An 18,143-nucleotide genomic window follows, 5' to 3' on the forward strand; every position below is an offset into this window, starting at 1 on the left:
AACAAAACATTCAAGTAATGAGAGTCCAAGAATCAACTTATCTAAAGAAATGAACACTACCCAATTGCAGTAAATCCAAGAAACTATCAAAAAAATTGTAAAAAATCTACTTTGATGAAGTAAGTTATTGATTGAGCACAAGAAAACAAGACACCCCAGATCAAGAAAGCCTTTTTTCCCATTGTGTGACACCAAAACATCTTTAACAATAATTAAATTAAACGATGAATAATTAAAGGACCCAAAGAGTTATTTTAAACATAAATAAAATTTTGAAACTATCAAAATAAAAACTAATTCAATTGCCTTTCTTGTTTGGAAAATATGAGTAATTTTCAAATAACGATCGAAAATAATTATAAAAAAAAAAGAATTTTTTTTTAATTTTTTAAATTTTTTTCTAATTGAAGTAGAATAAATATTTGCTAATAAAAGAAATATTTTTAGAAAAACAGGGTTCAAAAAGAAAATAAATAATATATTTATTTGAAAAAGAATAGTTTTGACCCATTAAATAACAATAAGGGTATTTCTAGACCAAAATATTGACGGTGAGAATATTTTTTGACAAAATTCTAAACGAATAACATTTTTGTTCATTTCAAATAGTTTAAGAATATTTTTAACCCTTTTTTCTTTTTAAAATAATAAGTGAACTCTTCTAAAGCAATGAGCCCCAACATCTTTAGATAGTACGGCTACATAGGATTTTTTTGCTCTTTTCATTCTAGGGAGTACACGTGGCTATCAGAATTATAGCAACTTGGTAGAGGTATTTGGGGAATTCAATACTTTTGTTGCAGAAAGTACAACTATTCTAAGTTGAGAATTTTGATAAAATAACAAAAGTGCCCTTAGTCGTGGAAACCTTAACACTTTCTTTCATGTGATTTAGGTCTACCCTTTCTCTTTTTTAACATCTTCACTTACCATAGTTTCACACCTATAGGCCGATGCATCTATAGATTGACATAGAACATGCACAAACCATCTCAAGCGATCTTCTTGCATTTTATCCTCAGCCTGCGCTACTTTCATCTTCTGGAGAATATGGTCATTTATAATATCATCTAATCTTGTATAAGTGCACATCCACCTTAGCATTCGCTTCTATGTAAGACTCATCTTATGGATATGTTGAACTTAAGCAGCTCAATATTCACTACATGTCACGACTGAAAAATAGAAGTCATGATGACAAACACCCCAAAATCACACTCGGTGTGTAAGCCAAAGAATCAACTCGAAAGTTTTCTCAAAAGTTGCGGAAAAGAGGTAAACACACATACGAGACTCCTATAATGGAGTTAGGCCATAAATGAAGAAAAAAAAGATACAACAAAAAAATTATCAAAACTTGGTATCATAAGCATAAAGAGCATCTACTACATCACTAGAATATGAAATACATCTCAAGTCATTGAAATGAAAGAAAATAGTGTAAATGATAGATAAAGTCAAATGTCGATCCGAAAAGCAAGATCTCACAACAGCTCCAAAATGACTCAAGTTATTGACTCTGATTAACTCCACGAGAAACACCCTAACTAGAATCTGCATCCAAAAAGAATAACAGAAGTAGGGGTGAGTACAATCCACATGTACTCAGTAGGCTTGGTTGACTGAGTATAAAGTAGTTAATTAGAAATCACGAAATAAACTATGAAACACTTCCACTTCCATACAGAAATTTCAGCGTCGATGCCGCAATTGTATATATGAACACGAGTAAAGTAAACAAGTAAGATTACATACAATTCTCATATCAAAAGACTAAATTCACAAACAAAGAAAGCATGCCAATGCAATGTAATGATGAAATGATGTGGTGGAAACAAGGTTATCGCATAACCTATCGTATACACCTTGTCGAGCTTTAGCTCCCAAGACAAGGACTATTATGATCTGACTTCTCAGATCATAATGGAATCTACTTCAATGCATCAGTAGGTAAGCCTAACTAATAACCCGAATAGAGAAGCAATGAGCTATCAAGCGGAAGAGAAACAAACGAAAAAGAAACAATAGTGATAAGAAGAAAGATGAGCCATTATATGAACATAACCAAAGAACCATCCTCAAGACTTGACATCAATCGATATTTGAGTATATAACCAAAATAATAGTAAAAGGCTTATACATATACAAAATAGATACAGACAGTCTTTGAAAGAAAGTAAAAATTAGTCCTAGCCTCAAAATAAATGGAAATCGACAACTCTGAACGCCAGGAGCTTACCAAATCTCTGAATCTAAGCTGCTCCGCACAAAGTTTGAATCACTGCCAATAACTCGTACTATGATCTGCATGATGTAGAAGTGTAGTATGAGTACCTAATGAATAGTACTTAGTAGGCATAGGCTAGTAGAGCTCCACATATAAAGCAAGTATAAATAACATATAACAAGGTAAATACAACGCAAGTAACTAATTAGGAGCTAACACAAGGTAGAACAGGAAGTAAGAGTGAAGAGATTGGATACATAGAGAAAAGAACCAGAGTCAAGGAACACACATGAAAGCACAAGACAATAACCTATTAACAACAATGAATTACTATAGGAGTCAATTAAGCAAGAATGGAAGCCAATGATCACTGGTAATCTCATAATCACTAAAGGACTAACCCAAATTAGCCTAGAAGGGAGTACTAACAACAAATACAGACTAAGACCCCCTATTAATCGACTACAATTATAAAATCAAATAAGTACAATTATAATCGAACAATAATCGATCGGACGCCCATATCGCTGAAGGTACAAATAATGCAAACATACCCCTGACCCTCATAAAATTGGTGGACCAAACAACAAACAAGTATATTAGTGATAGACGATGTGAATGAATGCAAGTTTATAGTAAAAACTAGTAACCTCATTGGTGGCTCTAAAAGATCATCAATAACCAAGTGTATAGACGCACCTCGGCCCTCGGCCTGACAGATGGGACCTATGAAGCTCTCTCATTCGGTTCAGTGCTGCACCAGCTAGAGGGGCCTATAGGAGATGCAAAAAATCCATATACACTGCATAGGCCTGAACCAGGTCTTATACATAACACATAGCATCCCCCTTGTGGTATCAGAGAGTGAGTAGCTAAGTCGATATAGGAAGAGGCGATGCAACACCAGATAGTAAAGTATAGGCTAAAACCACTCCAATTGTAGCCACTGTAGAAACAGGGCGTCCTCGATGCCTCTAATACTGCAAGTAGAAAAGTAGAACCTCATAAGTCTTAAAACTAGTATCCAAATGATTCAGGTGGTACGACTTCCATTACAACCAGCTTAAAATAGTAAAAGTGTGAGAACGTGCCTTCTCAAAAATAGTAGTAAAAATCCATGGAAGAAATTAGGGTCGTATCATAAAACATGTGAAAATATTCAACCAATACAAGCGTGTCATCACCCGTATCTAAACAAGGAGCACGAAATCAGAGATATAGTACTGAATCTTACCACACTAACAAGGCAAAGTAAACTAACCTGAGATTCAATCACTCCTCGATCATGGCCTCGGGCCCAACAATAATGACATATTTAATTGCAACAATAATGGCATATTTACTTGTGTTATTGAATTTTTATCTTGATTCTTTGGGAGATAACTTAAAAAGTCTGAAATCTTTAATATTTGAAAAAGAAAAAGTAATCAAAATAACGTAGATGATCAAAATTATCAAAATGGACACAACTTAACATCATTTCCCAGAGAGATAAAAGGAGAGACGTACAATAATTATCCAAAGGAAACTGCACAGTAAGACTTTTCAGTCTCTCCTCTTCTCCTACGAATCTCCATTGTTGATTTTCATGTACATGCTTCCTCAACCATATTTAGTTGCAATTGTTCTACATTCCTCAATTAAGCTTTATTTTATCTTTCTTATGTATGTTTTCAACTTTGCTACATCGAAGCCTTCTGATCATGAGATTTACTTGTGACTTTAATATTTTGCTCTAGAAAACATGAGCAGTTTGCCCAGTAAAATATTGGATTTCTCAATCTATTAATAGGAAGAAAGTATTCCAAGTCAACAACATTCATAAATGATGCTTCAAATTTGAGTTATCGCGTTATTTTTGAAACTTTTGAAAATCAAGATCTTAAAAATCCTGGAAATTGTTCATTGCTATAGCAAGCCTAGTGGGTCGCAAACGCGATGAAGAAAAAGTGATTTTTTAGAATTAGGCCAAAGGTCGCATTCGTGATGAACAAAACTTAGGTACCAGCAAAGCCAAAAAAACTAGCTAAGGCTTTGATGTTCGACTAGGTGCTCCGGATTCATCCGGAACCCTGCTAACTCAAGCCATATATGAAATTTATTTGTTCAAAGATATTCTGGACTCAATGGAATTGATGAAACAATCATCAAAGGTCGTTATTAAAAATATTGAATGAAGTCAACATTTTAACTATTACAAGAAAACAACCGAGTGCCCAAAAACAAAAAGAAGACTTCAAGACTCAAACTAAAGGTCCTAATAGACCAAATTAAATATTCTAGAGCTAATAAAACTGACGGAATTCTCATACGATAACTAATTTTCTGAATGTTGACAAAAGTCAACTCTAGGCCTTTAAGCTTTCCAACATCTCATATAAGTGATTAAACTCACATCAGAAGCCTCGGGACCAGAACTAAAGATTTTTATATACCAAACTCGAAATTTTAGAGCTAGCCGCATTAACGAAATGTCAATCCGAGCATGTTTACCAAGCATGTTGACTAAAGTCAAACTTAGGCCAAAGTTTAAAGGCTAAAATGCTTAATGGTTAAAACTCACACTGAAAGCCTTGGTACTTGAGCTGACCATGCTACTAGCCTAAGATAACCATTTCAGAGCTGATAAAATCGACAAAATTACATTCTGAGGTCATTTTTCTAGAGTTTTCACCAAAGTCAATAATTCAAACTCTAAGAGTTCCAAAATAGTGAAATGACATAAAATCTAAATGAATGATCAGGCGATCAAATTGTCAGTTCCATCACGTCATAATTGAATTGGGGTCGCTACATAAAAGTTCTGAATACTGAAAAAAATCCAAAAATAGAGGAATGACCTAGAGGGTCATTACCACATCCACTACTAAAATGACTTTCGTCTGCAAAAGTATAGGATAGTTACAACCTGAATTCACGAAAAAATATGGGTATTGAGCTTGCATGCTCCACCAGACCCTCAGGTATCCTCTTAGGACGAACAACACCAACACTGAACTCAGGCTGCGAGGAAATTTAATGACTCTTCCAATCATTTTTTCCTTAATCCCTTTTTTTTGTCATTTAGAGCATTTTTGTAGCGACCCCAAGTCATTTATGACTTGCTGGCACTGACTGTTTGATTGCTTGGTCATTCATTTAGGTTTTAGATGTTTTTCTATTTTAGAGCTTTTGAAACTTGAAAATTCGACTTCGGTCATAACATTAGGTAAATGATCTCAAAATAAAATTCTGATGATTCCATTTGCTCCAAAATGGCCAAATTAGGCTAGTAGCATGGTTAACACGAGTATCAAGGAATTCAGTGCGAGTTTGGGCTATTTAGTGTTTTAGCCTTTGAAATTTGGCCTAAGGTTGATTTTGATCAACATTCATGAAAAACACACTCGGATGAAAATTTTATCAGTGCAATTAGTTCCAAAATGTCAAGTTTGGTCTAGAATGACTTTTTGTTTGCTTTTTGAGGCTTCAGGTCTAATTTCAAGGTCCGTTTTGTGAAATTTGACTAAAAATGACATTTGGGTGTGGAATCCACTTTTCGATAAAATAACTCGATATAGAAATTTCGAGTAAGCCATTGAGTCCAAAATGTCAAATTTAGTGGGGTAGCATATCTCATTTGCACGCATGAGATTCTGTGTATATTGTGATGCTTTGAGGATTGGTCTTGGTTGTGTTTTGATGTAAAATGGTAAGGTGCATGAAAAGAACTACCTAACTCATGATTTGGAGTTAGTGGCGGTGTTGTTTGCTTTAAAAATTTGGAGAAACTATCTCTATGGTGTCCATGTTAATATATTTACCGATCATAAATAGTTGCAATATGTATCCAATCAAAAGGACTTGAACCTTTGACAAAGGAGATGACTTGAATTGTTGAAGAACTATGACGTGAGTGTGTCGTACATCCAAGAAAAGCAAATGTAGTTGTCGACACTCTTAGTAGGTATTTCATGAATAGTGTTGCCCATATTGAGGATGAGAAAAATGAGTTAGTTTGTAATGTTCATAGATTAGCTTATTTGAGTGTCGCTGGTTGATTACGAGTATGGTGGTGTTTTTTTAGAATGGTTATGAATGGTCTCTTGTGGGAGATGTGTAGACAAAGCAAGATAATAATCCGACTTTGGTTGAGTTGAAGAAAGTGGTTGCCGAAAAATCCATTGAATCTTTCTCCTAAGGGGGAGATGGTGTGCTTAGATATCAATGCCGACTATGTGTCCCAAATATTGAAGGCTTGAGGGAAATGATACTGTCCGAAGCTCATAGTTCGAGATATTCTATTCATCTGAGTTCCACAAAAATATATCGAGATTTGAGGGAAGTGTATTAGTGTAATGACATGAAGAAGGACATCGCAAAATTTGTGACTAAGTGTCCAAATTATCAACAAGTGAAGGTTGAGCATTGAATATCGGGAGGTTTGGCTCAAGACATTAAGATTCTTACTTGAAAGTGGGAAGACTTGAATATGGACTTCATTACGGGTTTGCCTCTTACTCATAGGCAACATGATTTAATTTAGGTTGTTTTGGACCAAATGACTAAGTCGGCGTATTTTCTTCCCGTTAAGACTTCTTATTCAGCCGAGGACTATGCTAGACTTTACATTCTGCAGTTGGTTAAGCTTCATGGGGTTCCGTTGTCTATTATTTTGGACCAAAGTACTCAATTTATATCTCAGTTCTGGAGGTCATTCCAAAAAGGTCTTGGTACTCAAGTTAAGCTTAGTACAACTTTTTACCTCAGACCGATGGTCAAGCCGAGCATACTATTCAGGCTTTGAAGGATATTTTGAGGGCTTGTGTAATTGAATTCAAAGGTAATTGAGATGACTATTTTCCATTGATTGAGTTTTATTATAATTACAGTTATCATTCGAGTATCCAAATGGCTCTATTTGAGGCTTTATATGGTAGGAGGTGTAGATCTTTAATTGGATGGTTCAAAGTTGTGAGGTTGCTTTGATGGGGCCTGTGTTGGTTTTTAAGTCTATGGAGAAGGTTAGACTCATTAGAGAAAGGTTGAAGACTTTCCAAAGTCGATAAATGTCCCATTCGGATGTAAGGAGAAAATAGCTTGAATTTGAGGTTGGTGATTGGGTTTACTTGAAAATCTCATCTATGAAGGGGGTGAAGTATTTTGGCAAGAAAAGGAAGCTTAGTCCCCGATATGTAGGCTCATATCATATTTTGAGTCACTTTGGCAAGGTAGCTCATAAGTTGGATTTGCCTTCGGAGTTGGCATCGGTGCATCCGGTGTTTCATGTCTCTTTGTTAAAAAAGTGCATGGGTGATCCTACCTCTATTGTGCCTTTGGATAACGTTGGTGTTAAGGAGATCCTATCTTATGAAGAGGTTCCGGTTGAGATTCTAGATTGTCAAGTTCTAAAGTTGAGAAATAAAGAAGTTGCATCCGTGAATGTTCTTTAGAGGAATCAACTAGTTGAGGGTGCTACATGGAAGGCCGAAGCCGATATGATGTCACGAAATCCTCATCTCTTTCCTTTCATTCCAACTTGAGGTATTAAGTTCCTCCATGTCCACTTCTTCAAAAATTATGCATTTTAGTCATTCTCATATGCATACATGTTCATAAAGTGGGTTTTAAAATCATGTTTTAACTTAGGGTTGATTACTCCTTGGTTTTGTATATTTTGGTGTGTTTTTTATTCATGTTGGGTTGTTGTGTCTCTTTTTTTACTCTATTCATGCTATCTTTAGTCCCATTCGAGGATGAATGTTTCCAAGAGGGAGATATTGGAAGACCCCAAAAGTTGGAAAGCCTAAAGAGAAAAATTTCGCAGAAAAGTGTTGTGCATGAAGTCTATGAGCCTCTATATGGTCCATACAAGACTACACGCTTTGTATACACTGGTTGTGAAAAGGCTCTGGGAAGTGGAGGATTATGAGTGGGTATATGACCCGTGAAAAATTTTACGGGCCATAGAGTGTGTCATATAAATGAATCTAAGGAAAAGTTGAAAAATATGTTGGATTAAGGCTCTACGAAAGGGTATACGGCCTGTACAAAATTAAATGGACCATATAACCCACCCGTAGAACACCTAAGGAAAGTTGGTCACTAGGTGAACCTTCACAAGGACCTTTACAGTCCGCCAACCTTTATAAGACCCATAAACCACCCCGTCAAGGTCATCCTCCCATGACCTTGTTCACCTTGACTTCTATGGACGCCTATACAGTCCGTATAAGTGGCCCGTGAAATTGATCCGTTAGTCTTTTGCCAAGGGTGTTTGGGTCTTTTTCCCTTGTTTTAGTTCCTATACTTGAATATTTGGAGTATTTTCCTAAACAAATAACTGTCCAAAATCCTTCATTTACCCTCATTCTCTCAATTACTCTCCAACCAAAATTTTCTCTCTCAAAGAATTCTCTCCTAAGATTTTCTTCAAGTTCAAGATAGGGTTCCCAATTTCTATTATTTCAAACTCCATTGTTGCTAGGCTTTGATTTTCAGGTATGTGGGAATTCACAAATGAATTCCATTCATTCATTGGGTTCCAAAAAGAACTCAGTTCTCCTAATTCAATTTTACCTAATTCAAGAGGGTTTTATGTCAATTCTGAATGGGTCTTCTCTATATTGATTCAATTGATATTGTTTCACTTGATTATGCATGATCTCACATTAACACATGATTTTCAAATGATTTCACATAGACCCATGCATTATGTCAATGCTTTTCATTATGAACTATGAATTTATGATCATGCACTTATGAAAGATTTACGAAAAGCTATGAATTATATTTCAAGTATGTTTCTAAGTATGAATGAACAAGTTGTGAAAGGTTTTCTCACAATATGAAGAAATCATGATTTAGATGCTTATAAAAGTAAGTGTCTATATGAAGTACGTTATGATCATGATTTTCAAGGAGTTATTCTTATGATATATTTTATGATATGGATTGGTATTGACTATTGCCTTTCCTAATAATATGAATGATAAATGATTTACTATTCCGTTGGGATTAACCAAGCACTGAGAGAATTTTATGGTGGAGACTTGGTAAAGGAGTCTCTAGTAATAACCCTTAGTCCCAAACTACATTGTCTTCGTAGTTTGCCTTAATTGGCCTAACTAGTGGATCCACATATAACACATATTTATGATTATGATGCGGAGTCTACTATGGAAAGTAGCCTCTCTCTTCTCGATTTGAGAGTTACATCAGATTCTATGTTATAGCTCATATGGTCTTAAATGTCAGTCAATGTTAATATCCCACAAAGTAACTATGTTTTTCTTATAAGCTCTCAAATAATGTTTTTATGATGCATTGACCTTATTAAATATTTTCATATTTTACTTCACCCTTTTCAAGATATATTCATTTAGCACATGTTCATATTGATTATGTCTGTTTACTCATGTTTATGCATATTTCTTATATCCTTAGTACTTTTCATGTACTAACACATACTTTTGCCTACATTGTCTCATAGTATAGGGTCCGACTCTTATTCTCCCGCACGTGGCTAGTTGGTGATCTGCTCGAAGTTAGCTTTTGTTGAATCCTCATGTTTCAAGGGAAAAACCTGTCATGTTATTTTTCTTTATTTTCAGACTTATGATTCTTTCTATATGTTTTGGTGAGTTAGGAACTTGTCCTATGCTCTGTCTAGAGTAGTAAAAGCATGTCTAGACTTATGAGTATTTTAGGTCTATTTTGACTTTCATTGTCTAGTTCTCTTTATTTCGAGATTTTCATGTTGAAACTATTTTCGCATTTAGAGGTATCTTCTATTTCATGTTTGAATATTATGCTTTGTATGCTAAGATGCTTGGTTGGAGTCCTTCAAGATTCTAATCATTGTGTTACGTCTAGAGCCTAGACTGGATCGTGACATGGGTATTTATATCTATCGAGATGCGTATGCGCTCCACAAATTTATTATTTTCAAATCGGACCCATAAAAAACAAACCAAACCGAACCAATTCGATGATTATTTTTTTGGTTTGATTTGATTTGATTTGGTTTTAGAAATTTAAAATTCGATTAAATTGGTTTGGTTTTAATTTTAATCGATAAACGATCCAAATTGAACCATGAACACCCCTATTTATCTATATATTGGGCTTAAATAAGGTAAACAAAAGACCAATAAAAAATTATTCAAAATTCAAAATAATCATAATTTCTTATGACTTGTAAATAAAATCTTATTTTAGTAAATATTAAAGACTGTATTTATGACTTGTAATATAGAGTCTCAAATATATATGTGAAGTGATTTTTTCTAATGAGCCAAACTCTCGATTTTGATCATAATTCTAGTGAGCCACTAATTACAAATTAATAGAAAGATAATTTTAAGATTATGGTAATATGAATGCGTAAGAAGAATAAAAATTAGATGAAACACCTACTAGTCCAATTACAAAAGATCTAACTTAGACTCAATCTTTGTCTGGAACTCCTCCTATACCTTCTAGTAGAGGTAGACGAGAATGCCCAAAAATATCAGTTGTATGAAACATTTTTTAACACAATTTTTTTTATTGATATAAATTATTTGTAACCTTCATAAATATAGATTCAAACATGATTTCATGGAGGCACTGGTGGGACAATGGGTTTAACTAGACACATAAATAACTATCATAAAAAGATATAGTCATGCTTACACGTTCTCACTGTATATGAAGATGTTGACCCTAATATCCTAGGAAAGAGCATACGAGTTGCTTAGAGACTTTTCATGATGAATTTCTTGGATTAGTTCATAGAATATTGGATTCCTTTTTATATTTTTTATTATTGTTTTTTATTTCAAACAATATTATGTATATATGTGGTGATATACACCAGATATACATTGATATATAGTGTAGCACTCACATTCTTAACTCTAAATTTTGACTCCAAACTAGTCCAAATCACTTTCAATCTTACTCAAATTTAGTAAATAGTCTCGTCCAAGTATTACCAATAAATTCCAACCACACACAATAAAAAAATACTAGACTTTGTAATATTGAATAAAAGCTTCACACAAGTTTTTAGTAATGATTCTTCAAACTATTCACCAAATCAAAGGGTATTGAGGTTGGAGATTAAATCAAAAACACTAAAAAGAAGAAAGTTTGTGGTGTAAGGCAAAAGAAATAGAGAGAAGTAGTTAAGAAAGCCACAAGAGTTGTTGTAAGAAATTTGTGTGTGTGAGCATGAGGAATAGAGGGCTGGTATTTTGCGTGCATTTGTAAAATATTTTTGTTGGTTAAGTGGGTGAGAATGGGAGTAAAAATCTGTACATTTGTTCCAATTATGAAATTACATTACCTAACACAATAACTTCAATATGATAAATACATGACAACTCCTGAGGAAATGAGGAATACTATTAGAGGTGAACCCATGATTTGAAGATAGGGGGCACAACTATTTTTAACATACGACTCTTTTAAACTCAAAAAAGCAAAAAATTATGGACAAAGTATAAATTTCAAAATGAACAATTGTCATTAATTTAGTACTAATATAATAAAAGTAGATCATCTATGCATACTTGACATCGACACGTTTTCATGTACTAAAATGGTCAATGTCAGCATTGTTACTTATATTTACAAATATTTCCTTCTCGATAGAACAAACTAAACAACCATTTAAAAAATTCATCACCAATACTATTATGTATGTAGTTCATTCTTGATATGCTTCATGGCTGGTATGCTCTCTCCACAGTTGCAGTAGTGATAGATAAAATCAATGTCAACTTCACAAGTAAGGGTACAAGAGATTAAGTCTCCACAAGATTTGCATTAGCGAATGCTTCTTTCAAATCATCAATTCCTTTCAAATCAAAGAATGTAGGATCACCACGCCGCATGTATATTATGAAAGTATCAAGTTGATAACTAAGATTTCAAAACTTTAGTTTACCAAACTCATCTGGATAATGCTTGGCCAAAATCATTATATTTTCCTTATCAAAATTAGCAAAAGCACTAGCCAGATTCAGTCTTGCCATACCAAGAAGCAAGTTACCACTCACAATATCAAAATGATTATTAAGCTCTTGAAGTTGCGGGCCAATTATAGCATAAGAGAGCCCAACACAGAAGTGATGTGAATAAGTAACACTAGAAGGCATACGCTTTGACTTTTCAAGAATATAAAATTCATCCATCTTAGGTACTGAAATTTCATGTTTATCACAAATGAAGAAACTTCATTCATTAAAGATTTTCATATGTCATCTCTAAGAATTTCAATCTTTTTTTAGTAAAGTCAAGAAATACCATGGCATGGACAATATCTTGCTCCTTCCTTTGTAATGCTGCATTTGACATCACCAATATTTTCAACATCAAGTGAAGTAAGAAAAAAAATTCAAATTCATTGATCATATCCAAAAAAGCTTCTTCTTGCAATCTATCATTTGGGTTAGAACCTCCACGTTTAATTGCATCAAGCACATGAGATATAGATGAAAATAAAACAACAAAGTTATCCATTGTTTTAAAATGAGATCCCCAACAAGTGTCACCTGACCTTTGAAGCCCTCGTTCTTGATTTAAACCTTTTTCACTTTGAATCTCATCGCTTTCTAGTTATTGCTCCAACATGTCTGCTTGATGGTCCCGAAGTTGATCTCTATGCTTAAATGATGCTCCAACCACATTCAACACATTAACAATAATAGCAAAGAAGTTATCCACAAGAAAATATTTTTTCGCAACAACTACAAGTGTCAATTGTAATTGGTGAGCAAAATAGTGAATGCAATACGCTGATGGAGTTTCCTGCAAAATCAAAGCTTTAAGACCATTCATCTCTCCCCGCATGTTACTAGCCCCATCATAGCATTGTTCACGTTTAGATGTACTCAAAGAGTGTCTCAAAAGCAAAGAACATATTGTTTTCTTCAATGATTGTACCAATATATCACCAACAGGAACAATAACAATAACTCGCTCATTCACTCTGCCTTTTTTGTTAACATACCGCAAAGCAAGGGCCATTTGTTGATGATGTGATATGTCCTTGGATTCATCAATTAATATTCCAAAAAAATCACCACCCAAATCATCAATTATAGCTTTTGCGATTTTTTGTGCACAAACTCTCACAATATCCTTTTGAATTTTTGGAGAAATCATCATAGCATTTTTTTGAAGAATGTTTTAAAATAACACTGTTCACATCTGGAACCATTTTCCAAGTCACTCCAAAAAAATCAGGAAAAGACCTTTATTTTTTGAAGATTCACTTTCATCATGACCTCGAAAAGACAATCCAAATTCCAAGAGGAACCTTGCCACATTAGTTGAAGCCTCTAAACAAATCTAGTGATCACTTCTTGTTTTCTCATATTGCTTGTCAAAAGCAACTTGACTGGATTGAGATTGATTCTTCAAATCTAGCATCTTACTAAAACATCTATTGTAGACACTATTTACTTCACCAATATGTAAATCAAATCGTTTCAAACGGTGGTTCCAAGCCTTAAACCTGATTTTCGTGAAAAAATCACCGACGTTTTTTTTACACAGTCATTTTTAAATAAATAGCAACATAAGTAAAATGCAACATATTTCTTCACACTGTAGTCCATACACCTAGAATACAAACCCTTAAATTATACAGAATTAAATAGACACATATTCTTTCTGAATCGCGTTGGTGGAAATTCAGAAATATCCGGTTGGGAATGCCCTTGTTGAAGATAGTGTCTTCTCACTTCATCGCGTATTCTAGGGATATATTTATCAATTGGTATTATTTCTCCAAGATCGAATTTAAGAGACTGCAAATCAAACTCATCTATAAGACGATGAGAATTGTCTCTAAAACTAAAACTTGGTTGAGAAGAATTATATTTCTTCAAATATCTCTCAATTTCAATTTACAAGAATCAACAACAAATTCCTACAAAATAAAAGTTTCATCAAAATATAAGTAAGCATAACATTATTAATAGGGGAATGTCAGAATGACACCCTTTCTTCACAGCACAACCAAAATAAAATATAGTAATAAAGGAATCACACCTTTCACAACTCACAAATCAGAAAATAAATAAATAAACACAACTATTTCAATAGTTTAATCACATCCACACTCCTCCTTTCAAAAAACAACAAAAATAATATATAATGGAGGAATCACACTCCTCCTTTTATGTATCTGTAATAAATATAAATAATATAAAAATAATGAAATAAGAAAAAAAATAATTGAATAAGAGCAAAATCTGATTTGCCCTTCGTAGTCTGCGGTGACTGATGGGTCTTACAAAATAGTAGTACTCCAATTTTGCCTCTGTAGTAAAGAATAATTCTGATGGATTTCTTAGCAGTGGACTGAATTTTGAGGAAAAAGTTATATATTTTGTTTAGAATTGTGTTGGCCTCTAAGGATTTTATTTATTTTTAGTTTAAGTAAAGAAAGAGGTGGGGCCATGGGGGCAGATGAGGTGGCTAGTTTTATTTGTTTTTTGTTTAAATTAGAGAAAGAGGTGGGGGCACATGAGGTGGCAAAGTACTTAAGAATAGGGCTGTTCAAAACCGACCACTACCGATAATCCAACCGCAAAATTGGCTTATTAGTATTGGGTTATCAGATTAGCGGGTGGGGAATGAATTTAAATTTTATAATTAACGACTTATCGGTGTGAAGGACAAATTAGTCAATTTTCTTATTGGGTAAACCGTTAACCCGTTAAGAATTTATTATATTTTATTATATTTTTATCCCTAAATATATAAATTATGCATGGTAATTATAATTTGTAAATCTAAAGATAAGCTTCAATAGGCCAAAGCCCATTTAGTTAATAAGATAGCCCATTCCCTCCCATTTAGTAAATAAGAAAACAACTATATCCTAATTTTACCTAAACCTAAAGGGTAGGAACTGTCCCCCTCTTCTCTTTCCTCCCCTTCGCCTCTATTCTGTAACACCCCTCAAAATTTTTCCCTAAAATTCAGACCTTTCTTGTACACGTGTAGGGTCAATCGTATTTATTTTCGAAGCATGTGCTTGAGTTAATACGAGTCCCTGAGAAATAGAAGAGTGTTGGAGGTGATGTGGGGTCACAGAGGACCCCTAGGACCAAATTAAATCCAAAGAATTCATCGTGGCTAAGTTTGAGGAGGAGTTCGCTTGAGGGGTGACTTCTAACGACCTTATTTTTGAAAGACGACAATCTGGGTAGCCCACGACCCGTCAAATTAAAGGTCGTCGAGCCTTCTTTCCAACTCCACCAACAATGTAACTTTTGGAGTTCGGAGTCAAAAGATATGGCGGTCCTAAGGTGAACTAGCACAGCAGGGGTTTTCAGGCCTGGGTTGTAATTGCTGGAAAACTGGGCTTGGCGCCGCAGTGGCGCGACGCGCCACTATTGCGCCAGAAACATGCCTCAGTAGTTTGGGCTCTGGCGCGGCGCGCCACTAAAAGGCGTGCAAGGTTTTTTGAGCCAATTTCCAGAACCCAGAAAATATTGGCCTTGGTGCTGTAAGGGCGCGATGCGCCACTACCGCGCCAAGAATGTGCCTCAGTAGTTTGGTCCTTGGCGCAATGCGCCACTAACCGATGTGCAGGTTTTTAGGCGTAATCGGCCTGGCACTGCAATGGCGCGACGCGCCACTATCGCGCCAGGTGCATTTTTGCTTGTTTTTCAGAACTCTTGGGAAGGGGCAATTTGGGAATTATCCCAAATTATATATGTATCACCCTAGACTATTTTAGGATCATTTTATTTCAGCCCCCACTCTCTCTCTAGAAAAGTTCTAGGAGTTCCTTTCTCTCTCTCTTCTTTTTCTCCTCCATTTCCAACAAGAAGAGTTTCAAGAGCTTCAAAATTTGCATCCTCTATTGAAGACCCAACATCAAGGTTTTCTTCAAGTCTTCACTAAGGTATGTAAGGCTATCCAAAACATGGGTTGAGTCCACCCATGTGCCCTCTTGCTTTGAGGTTAGATGTCCATGAAAAATGGAGTTTCTTGGTATGGTTTATGTTTGAATGAGTTTGTCCCCTATTTATTTGATGTTATATGTGTTGATGTTGTTGAGATAAGGAGTTCCTAAAACCTTCATGTTAGTATGAGTTGATGGAGATGACTTCTTATTATGTTTTGTTGACCTCTTTAACCATGTGATTATGTTGCTTAAGTTAATTTCCTTAAATGTGTTCTTCTACTTGAATTGTTGAGCTAAAGTCATAGAGTTGTGATGAGTCTTGAGGAGAGGTCATAGATGCTTATCTAAATGAGGCTTGATTGAGTTAATTGGAGGATAGAATTGACGAGTGGACGAGGTCCTAAATGGAACTTGCCATTATGACTTAATTGAGTTGAAATGAGAATAGAGTTGACGAGTTGGCAATGTCCCACATGAAACTAGTCGTGAGGGCTTGTTTGAGATGATTGGAGGGAGTCTTATGAGCATGGAGTCATGAGAGGAGTATCAAGCACCGAAGCGGGTAAGAGTATAGTCCATACTCGAACCCCAGAAACTACGCCGCCAACGTAGGTAGGGATGGAACCGTTAAAGTCGGATGCTTCTCATGGGATCGAACCGTTAAAGTCGGATGTTTCCCATTTTATTGTCTTGAAATGATAGGACTTGACTAATCGATGGCATCCATGATTAGGGAGGCGTTCATGCCGTGGAAAGGTATGGATGGATGGGGCAACAACGTCTGATTGTTGTACTATCACCGGCTCATAGGTGATGGTTGTCGGATAAGAGAAACTCCCATTTAGGTCTTGATAGTGTTCTGAGTCAGTTGAGTTGAGTGGTTTATGAGTTAGTCCCGTCTAAACTATTCTTGTTAGACTTAGGGCATTTGAGTGAGTTGTCCTGTATATATATATATATGAGTTGAGGTCCTGAGTTGATATTGATGTTTTCTTGATGTTTGTTTCATCCGGCCATTTTACATACTCGTACATTCCATGTACTGACGCCATTTGGCCTGCATCATTTTATGATGCAGCGACAGGTACTAGAGATCATCAACCGGCGTTCCGTTGAAGATCCACATACACTCCCAGCTAGTTGGTGAGTCCTCCCAGCTTCCGGAGGATCTTGAGCTCCTTGCATAGTATCGTTTTGTCTCTGTATTTTGATTGTTTGTAGCAATGGGCTTGTCATTGGCACCTTCCAGACTTTGATAGAGGCTTCATAGACTAGAGTGTGGGGAGGTTGGACTGTTATTTTGGGGAGTCTTACTATACTTATTTTGTTGAGTTAAACATGTTTGGCCTTCGGCCCCCATATTGTAAATAGCATGTTATAATTGAGCCTTCCTTTGAGCGTATATGACAGAATGATTGAGCTAGGTGGTTCACTTGAAGGTCAGAAATGGCTTTCAAGTGCCGGTCACGTCTAGGGTACCCTTCCGGGGCGTGACAAACATTGTATTAGAGCCCAGAGTTCGAGTGTCCTAGGGAGTCTATGAAGCCGTGTCTAGTAGAGTCTTGCTTATGGGTGTGTTGTGAACCACACTTATAATCAGGAGGCTATAAGACATTAGGAATTGTTTCACTTCTTTCCTACTCTAAATTCGTGCGAAAGAGTTAAACTCTATAAAACTCCTTTCTAATTCGTGCGTTTACACGTTACATATAATGCCTCCAAAACGTACGGCTAGTTAGAGAAATATTGATAACGCCGAGATGCCCCAATCAGAGGCACGCCCAGCAAGGGCTAGAGGCCGACCTACGAGATTCTCGGAGGCACCCCAAGTGCTAGCTACTCCACCTGCACCCATATCACAGGCAGAATTTCGAGGGGCAATTGCAATGCTCACGCAATAATGGCTGCCCAGAACGGTAACCAGAGTTCGCCGACTCTTAGCTTTAGTTCCCAAGAGCCATCTGCTGCCACTAGAATTAGAGACTTTCTGAGGATGAATCCGCCTGCATTTACGGGTTCTAA

At 35.6% G+C, this 18,143-nt stretch overlaps 1 protein-coding gene across 1 annotated transcript; it reads right to left on the reverse strand.

Moving 5' to 3' along the window:
- Positions 1-12,811: 12,811 nt before the first annotated feature.
- LOC129870714 (uncharacterized) lies at positions 12,812-13,360 on the reverse strand. The gene has a single exon (XM_055945564.1). It carries the CDS (start codon positions 13,358-13,360, stop codon positions 12,812-12,814), a length of 549 nt encoding a protein of 182 aa, XP_055801539.1.
- Positions 13,361-18,143: the final 4,783 nt, after the last annotated feature.

The sequence above is a fragment of the Solanum dulcamara genome, chromosome 2 (assembly GCF_947179165.1).
Source record: "Solanum dulcamara chromosome 2, daSolDulc1.2, whole genome shotgun sequence".
Taxonomy (NCBI): domain Eukaryota; kingdom Viridiplantae; phylum Streptophyta; class Magnoliopsida; order Solanales; family Solanaceae; genus Solanum; species Solanum dulcamara.